The 19,618-nt window shown below is 36.6% G+C and overlaps 1 protein-coding gene across 7 annotated transcripts in view; it reads left to right on the plus strand.

Moving 5' to 3' along the window:
- The window catches only part of ptprt (protein tyrosine phosphatase receptor type T), a 625,436-nt gene that overhangs the window by 403,390 nt on the left and 202,428 nt on the right, over positions 1-19,618 (plus strand). For all 7 annotated transcript variants that reach the window (XM_030135306.1, XM_030135308.1, XM_030135311.1 and 4 more), the window contains one exon: positions 18,341-18,476. In XM_030135306.1, coding sequence (XP_029991166.1) covers positions 18,341-18,476 — 136 coding nt within the window. The remainder of the gene's footprint in view (positions 1-18,340; positions 18,477-19,618) is intronic.

The raw sequence follows: 19,618 nt of genomic DNA on the forward strand, positions 1-19,618 counted from the left end.
ACATGACCATCAACTGCACCCACAGCCTCCTCTTGAAATATATTGTCAGCAAACTAAACGTGTCGTACTTCAAATACCTTGGATCCATGATGACCTCTAGTAGAAATGACCTAACAAGACCAAAGGCCCTGGCCTGGTCTGCATTCTGGAAGCTGGACAGGATCTGGTGAAGTTCCACACTAACCACTGCTATGAAAATGAAGCTATTCAACACTACCTGTGTGTCAGTTATTCTCTATGGATGTGAATCCTGGATCATATTTGGTGAAATGGAAAACAAGATCAATACATTTACCACTTTTTGCTACAGGATCATGTTCAATGTTAAACACCTTGATCATATCAGGAGCATACAAATAGATAAGTCCACCAACACACACCCCCTCATCAGAACAGTATGGCAGCAACAGTTGCGCTTTATTGGTCACATTCTCAGAATGTCTGCGGAAAAGCTATGAAGGACATATGCACTGTACATCCTGACCCATGGCAAAAGGCACTCAGGTTGGCAGAAGATGAACTATCTAACCTATGTCTGGAAACTGCTGGAGGGATGCAGAGGGTGCCCTCAGCCCAGAGGCCATTACTGCTTTGGTTGCGGATCGAAATCATGGATGAGAGTTGTGGTCGACTGCACTGACAATATTTTGCATGCATAAAATTTACAGAGAAATTAATGAGTTACCCTAAAGTTAATGTACGTCATTTTCAGTAGAAATCTGTTCTACTGACATTCACTAATTGAATATCTTCCTGTGCATTTATTTCAAGTCACTTTGACTGGGTTCATCACCTTTTTTTGTCTTGAGGTTTCCATTTGTTTTCTTTTTCCCTTAATAATTTCAGCTGTCTCACCTGCCTGCCAGCCTGCCTGCCTTTGCGGCTGTCTGCGCACAGCACTTGCGTCCTAACATGAATTCACTTTGGCCTCTGGTTGTATTTCCTTGTCGGAGACATATTCCCTCAGAGGGGGAATCAAAGTTCTATTTTTACACGATGTTTTTGCGTATCCATGTAATTGATTTGGTCATCATAGGATATGTTGCATTGTATTTGGGGATTGTTTTCAGAAAATAGGTACAGCTGGGATATAGAAGCTGTCATGTAGCTGTCAAAAGGCCCACACTGGACATAGGATGGGTAATGCATACAATAGAAGACACACACTCTTAACATCCACACATTTACACTCACATACTCACACACAACCACTACATTGATTAAACTGTATAGTTGTGTGTTGTAGAGGTAGTTGATGGTATAAAGCAGTTTTTGCATGGAAATTAGTAAAAATGTAAGAAAAGCACAAATTTACTGAGTCTTTTATAAATATAGTTTATCCAAAAACTCAGATTTAACTAGGCCAATAGTTCAGAATGTTCCATTGGATAATCATTATAGTAAGTAATATCTTTCAGTTGCAACAAGGCCTTTAACATTAGCTAATGTAGTGAGTAGCTTTTCTTTTCTTAAACAACCTTTAGTTTGATAGAGAGCGTAAAGACTGGACTGTGTTTCAATGAAGAAAGGTCATGTGGTCTGATGAGTCCAGACTGACCCTGTTCCAGAATAATGGGTGCATCAGGGTGAGAACAGAGGTGGATGAACAGAGGTGGGGCCAGTGTTATGATCTGGTTTTCCTTTAGTTGGTTCTGTCTAGGCTCAGCAATGTCACATATCCAAAAAATGAAAGAAGGAAATAAATATTGTTACATTGCATAAAATGATGCCGCAGCGAATGCGTACATAATAAAAGCTAAAGTCAGTCTTGCAAAATATTAGATTGTGGGACCTTTTTAGTCAGCATGTAGCAGTAGTTAAAACACCGACAGAAACAAAAGTTTGGCTATTCAGGAAATTAACATATTAGGAAGAACAATGTTATACGTCGGCTATTCCCTTATACTGTCATTATCTATGTGTTATCTCATATGTCTGGGTTTTTTTTCCTCAATAACCTCATAATCAGGATGTCACGGTCTCTCATACCTATAATGCAAAAAGACCTTTAGAGAAACACCCTCATACACACACTTACATGCAAGCAAGCAAGCACTTGTGTACAGAAACACCAAGAAAGGGACTTTTCACAATATACACCCAGAAGCCCACATTCACAAAGAGCCCTGAGAACACTGTGGCAGCATAGTTCAGATTAGTAATCCTGTTATGCATACTTAGACATGCTAATGCTAATCCACAAAGAATGCAGCCCACAGCTGCCAAAAAACAATACCAAAACCCTAAACCTGTACATCCGCCGTGATCTAAGAAATATGAAGACACCAGCAGAAACATGCTTACATAACCTGCATATCAAACACAAAGACCCACATTTTAACTTTACTAAACAGACTTTATTAGGAAGAAAACGTTAAAGTCAGACACAATGGAGACACAGATAAGTATTATCACACAAATACACATCAAAAGCCAAAAATAGCAGTTAGGAGAAATATGTGTTTGTGTACTTGATATGTAAAACAATCACACTCACGCATCCAGAAAAGCAGCATTTAATAAGGCTTTCAGTGCTACTGTGGTGCGTCCGTAGCTCAGAAAATCAATCTTTTCTCCATTTGGATGAGATTATGTTTTTAATATCACTGGTTTTTTACCCATAATGCCTCCCTTTTAATGTTATCATGCTCTTTGAGTCACAGATATAGTATAAAAAAAAAACAAAAAAAAACAGGGATGGGGGGGGGGGGGGGGTTATAAATGAAAGGATATTACACAAGTACATACACAAGCACAAGAAAATGGAAGGGATTTATGATGTTTGGAGCTATCATTAGCATCAGCATTCTGGCGTTTTTTTTTTTTTTTTAACAGTAGTTCTAAGAAATGCAGTGAAGTTCACTTTATGGACTGCCCTTTTATTTTTATACTGGTTGGTGTGCTATCGCAATCCAAACACTCCTTAATGGCTGATTATGCAGGACCATGATCTACAACTATAAGCCATTAGCTATCTGTTTAGCTCAACAATGTTATGATGTCTTGTTTTCTAGCTAACTGAGTATTCAATCTATTTTCAGAGCATGTCACTAGACTCTACCAGCTGCCACCATATTTACCAGCTAAGTGTCTGAGTCAGTGTCTTTGTGTTCATATTCCCTGTAGCCACAGTAACCACATTGTTGTCCGTGGCTCCAGTATTCCCCTGGTAGGACGGCTTATCACTGTGAAGGCCAAGTGGTTGTGAAACGGGGCATCTACAGGGACACTCACTACCATTATAATGCCTCAAATCGATACTTCATGTCTTTCTCCCAGGACACATTTACAGGGAAAATGTGATTTTTAAGGCTCTTCAGGCTGTTGCCACACTGCCCTGCCCTACTCCTTTCTTTAAGAAAAACAAAATAAAAAATGCACAAAGCATTCTTGGCAAGTGTCTAAAGAAGCCTTTTCATCTTGTGTTGTCAAAAGCCTCTTGGGTAATTTTTGATCAAGCAGAAAAGAAATACAGCCTTAGCTACATACTTTTAAGATGACAGTTTGACGTATGTCGGATTAATCGGAGGTTCACTGATGTTGACATTTACTGTCAGCAAACATTTGTTTTGAATTCATCACAAAAGTCTAATTTTCTGAATGAGGCCATGCTTTTACTCTGGTCACAGAAAACTGTTTGAATAGCCCCCTAAAACACAAGCACTCATTTTATATAGATTTTTTTCTCTCTCCTTTTTAAACTACTTTCATGAGCCTAGGTTCAAGGAATTAATTAGTATTTTTCCTTTTTTTTTTTTAGGATTTTGTGTATCTGTTGCACATGAATTTCACCATGTTATGTTTAAGAAAAGAAACAACAGAAATGATTAAATAATAGCAAACTATGCTTCTTAAAATAGATTTTATTCACAGAAAATGGTTTGATATACACAATAAAAAGCAAAGTCAGTTGAAATTCATATTACAATCCTTTATAAAATACATGATGAATCTGAGAAAATTTGATTTTAGTTTTTGTTTCATTTTAGCAAAGTGATGTCTTTCTTACAGCAGTCCTTTACAATTTACCAGTAGTATCACAGTATAGCACTTATCCTTTGTTCTAAAAGTGCAAGATAGTATATTATATTTCACATATTGAAACAAATCTCTCCAGGTTACACATAAAAGGGTCACAGTTTTGTTTGTTTGCTTGTTTTTCAGCAGTGGAAGCATTAAAGTCGATGCAAATACCAGTGATGTCTAAACTTTAGCTGAGGCCTTACTGACAAACCTGCTTCTATAACAGCAGGGTTTAAAGAATCTACACACACTAAAGCAACAGTTGAACAATACTACAGGAAGTAGAATTTTGGCACCATAAAGGCAAGAAAGGACCAATAAGAAGATATACAGATCCTTACAACCTATAAGATAGTTGGCCTTTTCTTCAGAGGAAACAGTATTCTAAAACATTTGAATAAAACAAACTGCATTAATCATGTTTTATTAATTATTACTATTGTGTCATTAGGCACCTGTAGCATGTAGAGAAAATTATGACAAGTCTGTTACTAAAGACGTTGAGAAAGCTTTGTTGGGTGTTGGGCGAAGTCAAGGTTAACATCTGGTCAAAAAAATTAAATTACAGTAATCTACACCAAACTTGTATTTTTGGGGAGGTAATTACATATATTTTCAGGAAAATGTATTTTGAAATGAGAAAAAAATTTGTGGGAAAAAAAAATTGAGGAGTTTAATGAGTGAGAATGTTTGGAAAGTGACAAAGTTTTCTGCCGTCATTCTGGGTTCATTTTATAAACTCTCACAAAGAAAACTAAATTTATTCCAAATACATTGATATTTGACTATTATATTATTTATGTCATATTCTGAACACACAGTGTTTAAAATTAATAAACGCATATATCTATGCAAAATACATTTGAATATAATGTTAATATGATTTGTATGTTTTAAATATTGTAAAAAGAAAAAAAAGTATATGATATTCATAATTGAAATTTAAAAAAATTTAATTTGATATTTACTTTTGTTGTCCATCCCTGCCATTTGTCAAAACTCTTGCTATTTAGGTATGATAAAATATTTTTTTTCCTCTAACCAATTATTAGGTTGTAAAACAGAGGGTTTAAGGTATACACTGAATACATTTTAGGATGAAAATGTCATAGGACCTTACCTTTTGAGAACTTTTTTGTCCATCTGTGATGCAGTTTTTGATATTTTTCATTTAAATATATTTGAAACTAAATTTTGCCCTTTGAGTATGTTTAAGATGGCATTTAGACCTTTCCAATTATGTGTAATATTTGTCTTAAACTTGTCTGGTTCAAAAGTAATGAATCAAAAAGTAGTGGGCGGTCCCTCCATGACGCCCTTGACCTTACCCACTGGTAGTTTATCAAACTGAACAATGAAATGTCCTCATACTTTACCATGTGCAAGTACACATTCAGTCCAGACTAAGTATTAATTGACACTTTTACATAGATGTTGCAGTTGCACTTAAAGCTATGGGCTAAGAAGGACATATGGAGTATGTTTGTAAAGTGATTTATTCCCACACCTTTAAAAACAAATCTCCAAACACACAGGAACACAAACTGCTCGGACACTCCATTGTTTTTGGTGGATTTTAGTTGACAGTAATTTGGCAGAAATTGCAGATTCTATGGATTAGGCCATGTTTTTACATTATGAGGCCCAAAAATGTTTGTTCTGATTAGTGTGGACAGGACATATATTTTCTTTCATTTCAGTTGAGTATGAAAGTTTCAGTAAACAGTGTTTCCAAAGCAACGAAATACAATATACACCAACAATGAAATATAAACTGTCCTTTATTTAGTTATTGGGTCCTATCATTTATTACATGTATTAAATGAGGTTTCAAGTTCCTAAGTTGCATTTAAGAACAGGTTGACTGTCAATGAAGCCAGTCAGCTGCTCACCCATAATGCTTAGGTATGGAGTCCTCTTCTCATCCAGCTGTCCTATTTAGTCTCATGTTTTGTGCCAAGGAAATAATACCCAGACCACCTGCCAATGCTTGTGGCAAGACAACAAGATGGATACCTAAACTGTGCATACTTAGGCGCCACCTGTTAGCTGACGGTGACAATACAATAATAAATGAGGTCACGGTGTCCTCCATATTGTGTTTGTGCCCGTCGTCAATCAATCCTGTTTGCCTTTCCAGATTAGCTCGGTCTCAACTTCTACAACCCAGTGTAAACATGGTGGTATTGGATCAGTTCTCCTTCGCCCCTGTCAGAACCCTGTCAGAGTGTGCCTGATTGGCTGATCTGCTCTTGAGATGGCCAATCGTAGTGTTAAATGGAGCTGAACCTGGCGCCAGATGGGGGTCCTCTGCTGTTATATGATGAACTGTTGAACCCATCAGCACATGGGCTGTTGAAGTGTGAACAAATGGGGTCGTGCTGTAATGTGTCAGGTGACACATATTGTGGATCACTCAGGGGGAAAATTGAGGTTTAATACACCTGTGGGCTGATTACCAGGACACAGACGGCAGGAAATGTGTGAACTTGTCTCTTGTGTGATTGCTTGCTCATGAGTCTCATGTAACTGCAATATGCTTGATCGGCACAGATGAGCTGAAACTTGCACTACTGTACGGAGGGCAGCTACTATTCATTTACTGATGGTGGTACCCAAATGGCAGTCTGACACAGTAGAACCTCATATTACGAGTTTAACCCATAAAGACCCAAACAGCGATCTCTGACACAATCCAACTACAGATATAAACAGTTTAATACCTGTTGATCCACTAATCCTATCAATAATTGGTGTAAAATGCAGTCATGGTCAATGGATATAACCCATTTGGACGTTCAGAGGCTCCATAGTTACCATGGAAACAATGTCATCCTCTACAACATTGATTCCCCAGTAAAACCCATGGAGTGGGATCAATGACAGTGGATGGACACACTCGTCTTCACATTCAGTTAGCAATATCTTTGTTGAAAAAGTAACTTTTTCTTAATTTTTCTCAGTTTTGATGTAATTAACTTTGAATTTACTCTGAGTTTTTATGAACATTTACATGATATGTGAATTAAATATAGGAAAACACATGATTTGCACCAAAAAAAAATGCAAAATACAGAGGATAATAACATAAAAATTGCTTATAAATCAGTTTAAAAAAGGTAGAAAAAGAGAAAAATTAATTTCAGAACTGACACAAAAGTAGCACTGGGTCTTTTTGGGTTAAGATGTTCCATGACTGAGCTCACTTTTTGATTTACTCATTTTACAAATCAATTTTGCCTATTGAAATAGATTGAAATATCATTAATCTGTTTCAGCTCCCAAAAACCAACAGAAAAAGTTAAAAAGAAAATGATAATTATAAACACATGATAAAAGAGGATGCAAAATAAATGAACTGGTTGTAATAACTTATTTACTTTAAAGATGAGATCTGTGTGCGAGGAAGATGGAGCAGGAGGAAGAGGAAGAGGAGGATTATTGTTTGGAAGGAGAATTTCCTTCCATTAAAGTGTTCTGGCCTTTTCTCTCTCGCTTCACTTAATTTGGACTTTTTGGCCTCACTTTCATCACCGTCTGCACGTACAGGTCATTTCATTAAAAACTTTTCGCGATGTTCCCTCAACAAAATGAATACGTGGACTGAGCGAGCGGAGGCTGCTCCTGTTGGGGGGAGCATGAGTGAGCTCTGTGCTGACAGCGGCAGCTAGAATGAAACTACAGATCTAAGACAAAAATGCCGCGTTTCCACTACGTGGAACCAGCTCAACTCGGCTCGGCTTGGCTCGGCTCGAATCGACTCGACTCGGTATTCCTGGAGACCATTTCCATTACAGGATACTTCTGACTTTATAGTACCTGGGCTTCATAGCGATGCGGCACGTTTTTTCCGTGTCATCTGCTCATAGAGATTTGCTGATAAACTCGCTCGTTGCTTGTTGTCTTGTCTACCACTAAAGACTGAATCTCCTTGACTGACCATGGTGTAGTTTTGGGCTGTTATCATGTGGATTAATGTACCGCTATATTTACTGTCCACTTCCACATCTGTTTTTTTTAAAACGGTGGGTCACAGAGAAAACTGTCTGACCAATCAGTGGTCTGCAGTGTGATACGTCTGGTTTAGTGTCGCTTGGAACCTTGACGGAGGTGATACCAAAAAACTAGTACCGGGTACCAGATTCCAGGTCCTTTTTCATAATGCTAATGCAAAAAGGCCAAGTCAAGCTGGTACCACACAGTGGAAACGTGGCAAAATACTCACAAACTGTGTTGCAGAAAGCAAATAATTCGTACTATGGTACACTTGTATTACTCGTAGGTTCTAGTGTGTAACTAAACTGCAGATCCAATGAAGTTTTGCCGTACATGTACTCCAATCTGTTTCATTTTGCTACAGAGGTAATTAATATCACAAATTTGTTGCGACAAAATGTATTTTTTATTGGACTATCCAATACATGTTTTGTCCGTTACTGGGCAGGAGGAAGTTGGGGTTAACAGAGCACAGGAGATTGTACCTGGAGTTGGCATCCAAACTCCTGAAGATGGTTTAATAGTTCACTTTGTGTGCTTTAGGAGGATCACACTTAAGAGATGGCAGACAATAATCATAAATAGGTTTTCATTAGTAATAAACCACCATGTTTGTACCTCAAGTTCTAAAATGACAGTGTTTTAATTTATCTTAACTTTTCCATTTGATAGGGTGTGCTATCTAGTGTTACGGTACATTTCCATCACCAACTATAATGAAGTATACAAATACTGTCACATCTTATCCACTGCTGTTTGTGGTGGTGAGGCGGGGTCCTGTAGTCTGGAACTTGACCACTATATATCACAAAATATTACACAATGAAATAGAAATGCTGATAAATACTTTATTAGTAATTTCTATCTATGTTAAAACTTTGTACAACTCGTAAACAGAACCCAGAGAAGGTGTAGTAGTTTTGGTTTCTGTCAGACTGCAAGAATTACAATATATTTCTGAAACTGTATCCATAAACAATTTGAACAACAAATTGTATATCAAGTTTGTGATTTTATTGGGAGAATACAATGCAATATGTCACCTATGAACAATTTACATTCCCCTTATTTTTTTTGTAAAATTCTTTTTATTAGCAATACTTAACTGTATCGTTGAAGTTAAACATTCTGTGACTGCATCATGTTTAAAAAAAAAAAGACACTTTTGCAGTTGGAATATAGTTATATATGGATTTGAGATTAACAAGTGGATCTTGTCATTGGACTGTTTGTGGAAATGGTTTTATCTTACTATGGTCAAGGTCAAATTTATTTCTATAGCACATTTACAACAATGCAAAGTGTTGAAAGTACTGTATAAGGATATAGGTAAAAATATGAAATATAATAGAATTAATGAAAATATATAGATATAGAAGATAAGATATACTAAAACTGAAAAAACATATACACCTTAATAAAATAAATAGTATCTAAAAATATGACCAGAAGATAAAACAAATAAGTCACACTTATTGCTTTGGTATATACTTTGGTACAAGGTATTACTTTGGGATATGTACTGCACTTTTTGACATCTGTGTTGAAAAGAATTCCTGGTGGTGGAGAGACCTGTTGGTAATTGTCTTAAGACTTAACACTAATACAGTACATTGGTATTCATTGCACCATCAAACCATATTAATTACCCCCCCCCCCCCAAAGGGGAGACAAGGGGGATTGTTTTTGGTTTGGTTTATTTGTTTGTTTGTTGATACTCAAATACTAAAACCATTGGTTGAATTCATACCAAGTTGGGTTTATACATTGCCAGTGACCCAGAATAGATCTCATTACATTTTGGGAGAAGTAGGTCAAAGTTCAAATTTTTTATGAATTTTTAAAATCCCCCCCCATTTACTTATGATGGGCACAATTTCAAATGTCTGCAGCAGCAAAACTATTAGTTGAATTCATACCTAATTGGCTTTACAGATTGCCAGTGACCCAGAATAGATGTGGTTACATTTTGGGAAAAGTAGGTCAAAGTTCAAATTTTTTATGAATTTTTTAAATCTTTTTTTTCTCCCATTTACTTATAATGAGCGAAATTTCAAATGTCTATAAAAACATCAATTTTGTTTCAATTTACTTCAAACTTGGCACTTATATAGAGGCAATTAATATGCTGACATCAGCACATGCATAGACATGATGACATCAGCTGGATCGAAGCCAAAATAAGCTACAATACGTGCGAGGGGTGGGGTTTGTTGTACCTGGCACCACTTGTTTCTAAATGAAATGAACACCAGCTTTCAGTCTTTTGTGTTAGGGTTAGGGTTTCGTGTTTTCAGTATTTTGTGCACAGATGTTAAATATCCTCAGCTCTTTGGTTCTTTCTCCATTCTGTCAGAATTTCAGTGTCACTGTTTCAGAAATGAACAATAGAAACAACAGAGTTAATTTGGATCCATGTATTTATTTTAGCTGTAATCTAAATAGTCTCTGTACATGTTTGATTCAGTCAAGGGCAGCAACCACCTGTGAATGTAATATACTTGTAGTCTTTTTCCCTCCTTTACTTTGCTAACTGAATTACACACCTTGGATTTATCAGTATAATGTATAATGCAGTGTCTGCCCTTGAATACCTGACTTTAAAATATTACTTCTGAAGAGTTAACTATTCTTGCTTTATATATAAATTATGCATAAAATATTCCATATTCTGTAACAATCATATTTTTAACTGAAACATATATTGAAAATACAGCACTTTCAAAAAGCACTTAACTCCACCATTAAAATGTCTCTTTGATGCCTCATTTCCATTAAAAACGGCAGAAAAAAGAGACAGCTTTTTTTTTTTTTCTAGCTCAAAGCATAGGACAGAGAGTGACAGATGTATTTTATTATTTTATTTTGTCGTTCTTTTTTTTTTTTAAGTGATATGTACGGCTTTATGAGTGTGTACGTTGCCCGTGATTGAGTTACAAAGGCTTGTGTGAACGTGTTGTCATTGAAGGCATTCAGGCTGTTTTTTTTTTTTTTTTTTAAGGAACATTTCATCACCACCGCAGCCATTGACGACTCACGGCAGCTATTACCGCTATTGCCAAGGTTAGGTGCTTAAGCCGTTAGCTCAGTGGATTCTACTGCCAACCTTGTGTTGTTATTGCGGAGGGGGCGAAGATGAGAGAGACAGGGGATTAAACCAAACTCCCACGCAGCAGCATTACTCTATTAATCGGCTGCCTTTGTCTATCAAGGTTATAACAAGATGCTGCTTTGGAGCATGTGTACAGGTGACTGAAGAGCAGGATCTCTGGGTTCTTTCTAATCTCATACTTTACATCCACTTTTATGTATTTCACCTTTAACCAACTTTTCTTATACTTTAAACTGTTCTCATTCTCTTTTCTCTTTCGTGATCCAACTCCATGGTTTGTGTCTTCCTCATGTGCTTTAATTAGTGGTTCTTCTCATTCAGTTCTCTGTCAACTTCTGCCTCTTCTTTTCTGTCTTGCTCCTTCATTTTCAACCTGTTTAAGGCTCATTTATGTTCACTTTACGTACGAAAATAGGTACGTCTGTTTCTAACACTGTCATGCGTCACTGCCTTCATACTTTCATGCGTCCAGTGTGTTGGAATGAGTGTTTCTCAATCAATCCACCAGAGGGCGCCGCTCTTAGTTAACATACTGGCCAAACACCACAAAGAAGAGTACATTTTTTTGAGAAGAAGAAGATGAAGAAAGTCAATAATAACAAACATGGTGACGACAGTGGAGGCTTTACTAATGTGGATATTAATGCTGATATTCAGAGGGGGGTAGCTGCCATAAATATGTCGGTACACTGTAACAAATTCCTCTAATTTCTACACTAAACAATTACAGTAGCCTCTTGTTCTAACAAATTACAAGGTGTAACTGTATATTGCAATGCATTATGGGTAAAAAATATTTACGGTAACTTCAAGCATTTATTCATAGTATCACATTATAAAATTACAGGATGGTTGTGTTTTCACTTGGTCCTGACTGTAAACTATACATAATACAATTAAACACTGTTAATATTAGAAGGCATAAAAGAGGACATGAAGGCGGACATGGGGGAGTGAACCCCACATCCATCCACTCAATAAAGTGGAAATAAAACATTATTAGCTCACAAAACTAAAATGTGATTTAAGTAGTAACTTCATGCAATATAATTTGACCGTGTAGACATCTATTTTTTTTTTTAACTCGGTGTGTATTGTAGACATATCAAAACCAGCATTGTTGTAAGAAAAATATTTTTGCATTTGTGTGTTACTGTATTTCACATTCTTTTATTTATCTTAGTCATGTTTCATACAGAATATACAGGGTGTGGGACTCAGAATCCACCTTTTTTGCAAATGTTAGCTAGCAAAAAGCTGGTTAAATTAAGCTAACACTAGCTGCGTGCATTAGCCCCGTTCGAAAATTACTCTGACAGTCCAGGGTCCATTAGCACTGTTAGCCCCGTTAGCACCAGTAACACAGCTACAGTCAAACTCGAGCAGTCAAAGCTAAAAAAACTAAAATACAATAAATGGTTGCCTCTAATATAAAACAGCAATACGTTGCTGTAATTTATATACATCACAAACCTGTAAAAATTATCCAGTACTATACTGTAATTATTTTTACAGTCATTAGCAAACAATTTTACAGCACTTTATTGGTAACATTTTTTGCCTGGTATTTACTATAAATTCTTCAGGAAATGTTTTCCAGTGTAGTTTTTTAGTAACTCACAGTTGCTCTTTGGAAAGTTCCGCCATTACTGAAAATTATTCACTTAACTTATTAACACTGCCTCCACGGTTCCCGGTGGTACTGCTCCATATTCTCCATCTGGGTACACATCTACAAGCTCCCAGAAAACAGACAGAATTACGTACAGAATGTACGCAGAGGACAGACAGAACGCTCCGTCTGTATCTGTCTGCATCTTTAACGTAGAGCAGAAATGAAGCTTTATCCATGCCCTCATCACCCTGTGTGCCTCTACGTGATCACTGTTGCTTTCCTCCCACATAGATGCTTTATTACTCATGTAGTCCGCCTGCTTTTTCAGAGCAGTATCTCTGTTGAGAACGTGTCGATCGCGTGGACCAAAAGCTGGTGTTGATTAAGTCAAGTGCTTCGTTTTTGTGTTTGTAATCTGATGTTATTTAGTGATATGTACAGACCTTAGTGAATATCAGGTGTTCAGTGGCGCTGTGGTTATGTTAAATGCAATATTGAATATGAGCCAACAGTACCTGCAGTTCAGGAAATGACACACACACACACATATATTTTTTCTTCATGGCACTAAACTTGATCTCTAAATTAGTTTTCTGCACCTCTCTATCCTTGTGTGTCAGTACAGGTTATTTATTTACTTTTTATGTACTTATTTATTTATTTAGCCTCAGATTTACTCTGTTGAGCTTGTTATTTTCTTTTTGCTTTTGGGGTTAAAGTTCATTGTGAGAAGGTAAAGGCAAGGAGACAACTATCCCTCATGCCATGTTAGGATGCTGGCAGTTTCCTCTGAAGCCCCCACAAACTTGCTGCACAGAAAAGAGAATAAGTTAATAAATAAAATGAAGAGTTTTTTTTTTTTTTTTTTAATCTTGTATTGGATCTTGTCATGCATCAGTGTATTGGTGATCCGAACACTGATGCCATGTTTTACATATGGGTGACAATCGAGAACCAGAACCCAGTAGCTGAATTCCTTGGAATCGTTTGGCCTCCTGCGTAACGATTCTGCTTATCGATTCTGCCTCCATTGTGCATGCGTGATGACGTCACATGTACACTGCATTATTTTGGTTTAGAATGTAGCTAACATGGCGTCAAGGCAGAAATGCTCCAAAGTATGGCTATATTTCACAAGAAAAGATGACACTAGGCGACTTGTAATACTTGCAAAGCTTCCATTTCTTCAAAAGGGGGAAATACCACCAATATGTGAAAACATTTGTCCACAAAGCATGTGATTCATTTACAGGTATGTCACATGTTTGATATGCCACTTAGCAACACTTGTGAATCTAGTGGCAGAGCAAACACCAGGGCGTCATCTGGGCTCGGTTCTGGGGGGGGGGCAACAAATGTCCTGCCCCCTCAAATAAAAGTTTCCGAAGGTAGGGAAAAGGAAAATGAGGTGCACAACAGCAAGAGGTATAGAGGAATTAGTAAAGTGTCATAAGTTTCACTTTCACTTTGTACAGTCGTGTGCCCCCCCCCCCCCCCCCCGCACCACCAAACCGGGCATACTGTATATGTTATATTTTCTGTGCAGAGATGGAAATATAAAAGCCAGTTAATAAAAACAAACCCATTTGTACTCTTTTATTCCCTCACCCAATGAGAATCAGGAAGAGAATCGATAAGGAATCAGATCAATAAGCAAAATTGATAATGGAGTTGGAATCGTTAAATTCTTATCAATTCACCATCTCTAGTTGTACATGTTAGTTCAGGTACAGTTACAAGGGTAATCTGACATAGTTAAGTATAGGTTGTGTTTCAGCCACATGTTACTCACAGAAACTAGAATATCGTCGCTGTCGGGCAGAAGCCTTGTAAGTTCATTTTTGGTCTTTTTTTTTTTTCATAAAACAGTTCTATTGGTCAGTCTTCATGTTGGCCTGACAGTTTTAGAAATATTTAACCAGTGAAAGTGTTGAAAATGGCCTGTGACTATTAACTCCATTCATTTATTTAGAATATACATTGTTTTTCTGGTTTCCTGAAAAACAACCATTTTGAACATAAGAGGTTTCCACCCGACAGCAATGATATGTTCCCTTTCAAATGAAGTTTAATACATATTTTACACTTGTTCTGTTTTTTTGCACTCATACTATATATAAGTGACCATATTTAGCATTAATTCAAATCAAAACAAACATCTACAAACTACATACATTTGAAATAAGTACAAATAAACAGTTCCTTAATAGTTTCAACTTATGAAGATCTTTGTACCTTTAAATGAAACAGTGAGCAGGAATGATATTACAGTCTACATCCTCTCTGAATTGTAGCTGTTGGCTTCACTTTTCCCACATCATTCCCAGTGCGACTCAAGTCCATCTGTCCTTCAGTCATTTAACAGTCATATCACAGCTTTACATCAAACCACACTTTGATAGTAGCTATGGATGGGTGACAAAAGAAAGGAAAAAAAAAACCCTGACCCAGACAGCGCTGTCAACGACCATCATAATATATAAAAAAAAGTGAGTTGTCAGAATAGTGTTCATCCCTCCAGTGGACTTCACAGACTTGTAGAATAAATGCCAACACCTTAGTAACACACTTTATGGTGATTTTTCCTTTAATTTGTCACCCATCTTAATACCAGTGTGCATTATCATAATGCAACATCCACACTACACACTAACCATTCATTTACCCTCACCAACTTTAATCTTCTATGTGCTGTTTGCTCATTTGTTTGCCCGGCATATTCCATTAATCCTTGTTTTAAAAAAAAAAGAAAAGTGATGCAGAGCCATCCTGCACATGAAGTGTTTCCTTTGTGCATGTGTGCAGTCTAAACCTTTATCCTTGTATGATTGTATGTTTGTATTGTTTGTCCTTGAGCTGTTTATGATGTCTACAAACTGGAGAAAAAAGTAAACGTTATGAAAGGAAGTGAAAGTTATGGTACTCATTATGTTTCTTTTCCATGTAGCCCTGTTTCCCAGAAATTCTATAAGTTGCCAGTCCAATTACATTTTCATAGAAATGTTCTACCGCCCATTTGTTATGTAATCAGTTGCCTTGCTTTTTTATGTCAGGAAACACAATTTGTCCCTGATGGATCTGCTGGTTCCTTCCCATTCCTCAACTTGTAGGAGATTGACAGGGCAGATGGTAGACTTACTAAATCCAGGACTTTAAGTTCACATCCTGATACTTGTTGAAGCTGCGTATGTCTTTCGTCACCAATTTTTCATCAAATCTGTAAAACCCGAGTCATAGCCTAAGTATCACAAATCCGTAAGTCTTTCTGTGGTTACACACCTGAATCTCTTCTCTCACAGTGAACAATTTTGAAGTGTACTCCACCAAAAACACTGTATGTGTTTACAGAGCCGGTAGGTCATTCGGGCATTATCGGAAATTTGTCGCGACTTGCATTGTGGGAAGCGGAGTTCCATGCATCCGCTTTCGATTGGTCAACATGTTTGTTGTTACTGCTACTGCGGCTGTGTAGAGCTCCACTTCCCACAATGAACGCCACGACAAATGTCCAAAAATGCCGAAGTGACCTACTGCCTCGGTTTGTGGTTTGTTTATGGGGGAGTACACTTCAAAATTGTTCACCGTAAGTGAAGAGATTCAGGTGAGTAATCACAGAAAGACTAACGGATTTGTGATACTTAGGCTATGACTCCGGTTTTACAGATTTAATGAAAAATTGGTGACGACAGTCATACGCATTCTCAGTATTTAAGTTTAGACAATAATAGGGCAGTTGTTGTTTGGTTTAAGTATTCATAGATATGCTGTACATAATTTTTCTGTCACATCTTTATGAACTATTAATGTATTCAATCAAACACCAGTAATTTTTAGACTGTAAACTGGTGTTGTCAGTGCATAAACCATAGACTGTGCATAACCAGTACGCAGCTACAACTATGGTCAGGCTGTACAACTGTCAATCTCAGCCTGACTTAGCAGACATCACAGTCTTCTATTCACTCAAAATTTTATAAAAGGAGTAATAGATATACTTTGATAGATCTACTTTATTGATCCCAAACTGAGAAATAGCAGAATAGGTACTGTTGGACTAGAAAACTTATTAGAACTTCTAGTTAAAATGAATGAGACCAGTAAGTATTCAGTCTCAAGTGTCTCTTTTTGAAGCCTTTTGGAACCAGAACTTTGTGGAGCAGCATCTGTTGCCTGTTTGTGATATTACACTTTAAGATACATCTGGCCCTTGCCTTTTGGCCTAAGCTTCAACTTAAACTATAATAATGTTGATGTCATAAAGAACAAAAATCATAAAATGTGGTTTTAAAGCAATTTAAATACAATGATTATGTGTTTACGTTTACAATCAGGATCAACATTTTGCTAGTTGGAACACAGAGATGAGTTCTCCGTTTCTGTGAGAATTGGGCTTTGTCTTCTTTTTCCTTTCATATCTTTATTTAATTACTTTTTGCTTTGATTTTTATTACTACACAAGTTTTTGATAGACCATTTGATGTCAGTTTAAGAATAAGATGGTTATTAACTCAATTACATGCTCTCTGTAAAGGTTATTTTATACATTTGTTTTTGTTAATAAATAAAATCATTAAACAAGTATTATCCATGCAATATGTAGGAAGTTATTTTACTTGTATTGAATTTGGCAGTGTCACCAAGGCTGAAGTTAGCATGTTTAAGATGACATATTTAACAAAAAAGGTTATAATGTAACAGAGAAACTGTAATACTTAGTTGTAAGAAATATTGCACTGGAAAAAATGAAATCTTACCAAGTGTATTTTTCTCATTTCTATTCAAAATATCTCATCATTCTTAATAAGATAAAATAACTTATTTTTAGACAATAGATCTTGAAAATCTTATTTCAAGAAATTTTACCAAGATAATTTTCACTTATTCCATTGGCAGATTTTTTTTTACTTAATTCAAGATTTTTTTTTTTGCTAAATTCAAGCAAAAAAATCTGCCAGTGGAACAAGTGAAAATTATCTTGGTAAGATTTCTTGAAATAAGATTTTCAGGATCTATTGTCTAAAAATAAGTTCTTATATCTCACTGAAAAGTTACTCTTTAGGTGATTATGTCTTATTTTAAGTGTGATGAGATATTGTGACTAGAAATGACAAAAATACACTTGGTAAGATTTAGATTTTTGCGTATGATAAAGAAGTGTTTATTTTTTTGTATTTTCTTACACAGTCTTTCACTTGTGTACCATTTTTTTTTTCTCTTTTCTTATGTTCTGTCGTCTTCTTACATGTTGTCTGAGTTGTGTTGGGCTCTTGGCATGCACATCTTGTGTATAGAGTATCTTCACCTTGGGATCAAATATGTCCAGTGTGTCTTTGTTTGTGGTTAACATACTTTTATATACATAAGAAGTTGTGTGTTGAATAGAATGACTACCAAGGTTATATGGTCTTCTCTGTGTGTGGGAGTGGATGTGTTGCGAATATGTGTACTATTTGCATGTCGTTGTGTGTGGGTGTGTGTAGATCTTAATACTTTCTATGTGACTTTTAAGTTGATAAATAAAAATGCCCACCTACCGATTTGACTGTGTGCATACCTGTGTGTGTGCATGTGTGTGTGTGTCTTTGTCCGTGTAGGTGCTTCCACTCAGGACTCAGATGCCATGGAGCCGGAGAAGCAGGTAGACAGCACCGTGAAAATGGCCGGAGTGATAGCAGGGATCCTCATGTTCATCATCATCCTCCTCGGTGTTGTTCTCACTTTCAAACGCAGGTAGGTACAGTAGTGAACCCAATGCTAGGGCCAAGTTTAAAGGTGCTACATGGAGCAGTTTAACAGTAATAAACCACAGACAAATACATGGAAACTTAAAAAAAATATTAAAAATTATTTAATTATTTATTTAGTGTCTGATTTCTAGTTATGACAAATATTGAAATAATAGTTACATATGTTTGCACTATGTCATTTTTATGATATATTAGCACTGCAGTTTAATATTAGTGTGATGGTTATGTTCTGTGAAGACAAACAAATTACAAACGTGTGTCAAACATGACATAAACAGTACAGTGCAAAAGTCTTAGACCAACATTCAGTCTGTTAGTTTAGTAAAGTTCTAAAGACCACACATATGCATATCTCAGTCTCTGTAGTAAGATACAATCTGGATATATGGGAAGTATGTACAGCAGGAAAATCAAAAATCAATTAACAGCCTCTAAAATCCAAAGTGGTCGTATTTAGGCCCTGTCCATACGAAGACGGTTTCGGTCGTATCCACAAAAGTTTTGTATCAGATAGGCCTTTTGTCCACACGAAACCGGCGTTTTCAGTCACTGAAAATGCAACTTTTTGAAACTGGGTCCCAGAGTGGATAAATTTGAAAATGCCAGTTTTGCGTCTTCGTCGGTATGACCAGACTGCAACTTTTCTAAAATGATGATGTCATAGCCCCACCTTTCTAACCTTTCACCCCGGAAGCAAGATGCCACTTCACAACAACAACAACATCAATAATGGCGGACTACAGAGTAGTTCTCGTGCTACAACAGCTATTGAGCTTTTTGGAAATACTGTATCAAAATCTTCGGCTACTCTTTCATTACAATGAGCAACAAACAACCACAGCTGACAATATTCACTACATGCTCTTGGATCTACCGCGGAGAGTGTTTGTTGTTCTTCTTCTTCTGTAGTCTATGGTTTGTATATAGCATGCCAAGCTTTATGCACATGCTCCACGTGTTGTCTGTTTTTTGCAAGAGCATTACAATGCCACATACAGGCCTGACATTTGTACTACATTGTTCTCAGTGGTTTCGTGTGGACGCAGATGTTTTCTGAAACGACTCCATGTTCACGGAGCACTTGTTTTAAAATGACAAACAAAAAAGATTAGATAGGAAAAGATG

The sequence above is a fragment of the Sphaeramia orbicularis genome, chromosome 5, assembly GCF_902148855.1.
Source record: "Sphaeramia orbicularis chromosome 5, fSphaOr1.1, whole genome shotgun sequence".
NCBI classification, from domain to species: domain Eukaryota; kingdom Metazoa; phylum Chordata; class Actinopteri; order Kurtiformes; family Apogonidae; genus Sphaeramia; species Sphaeramia orbicularis.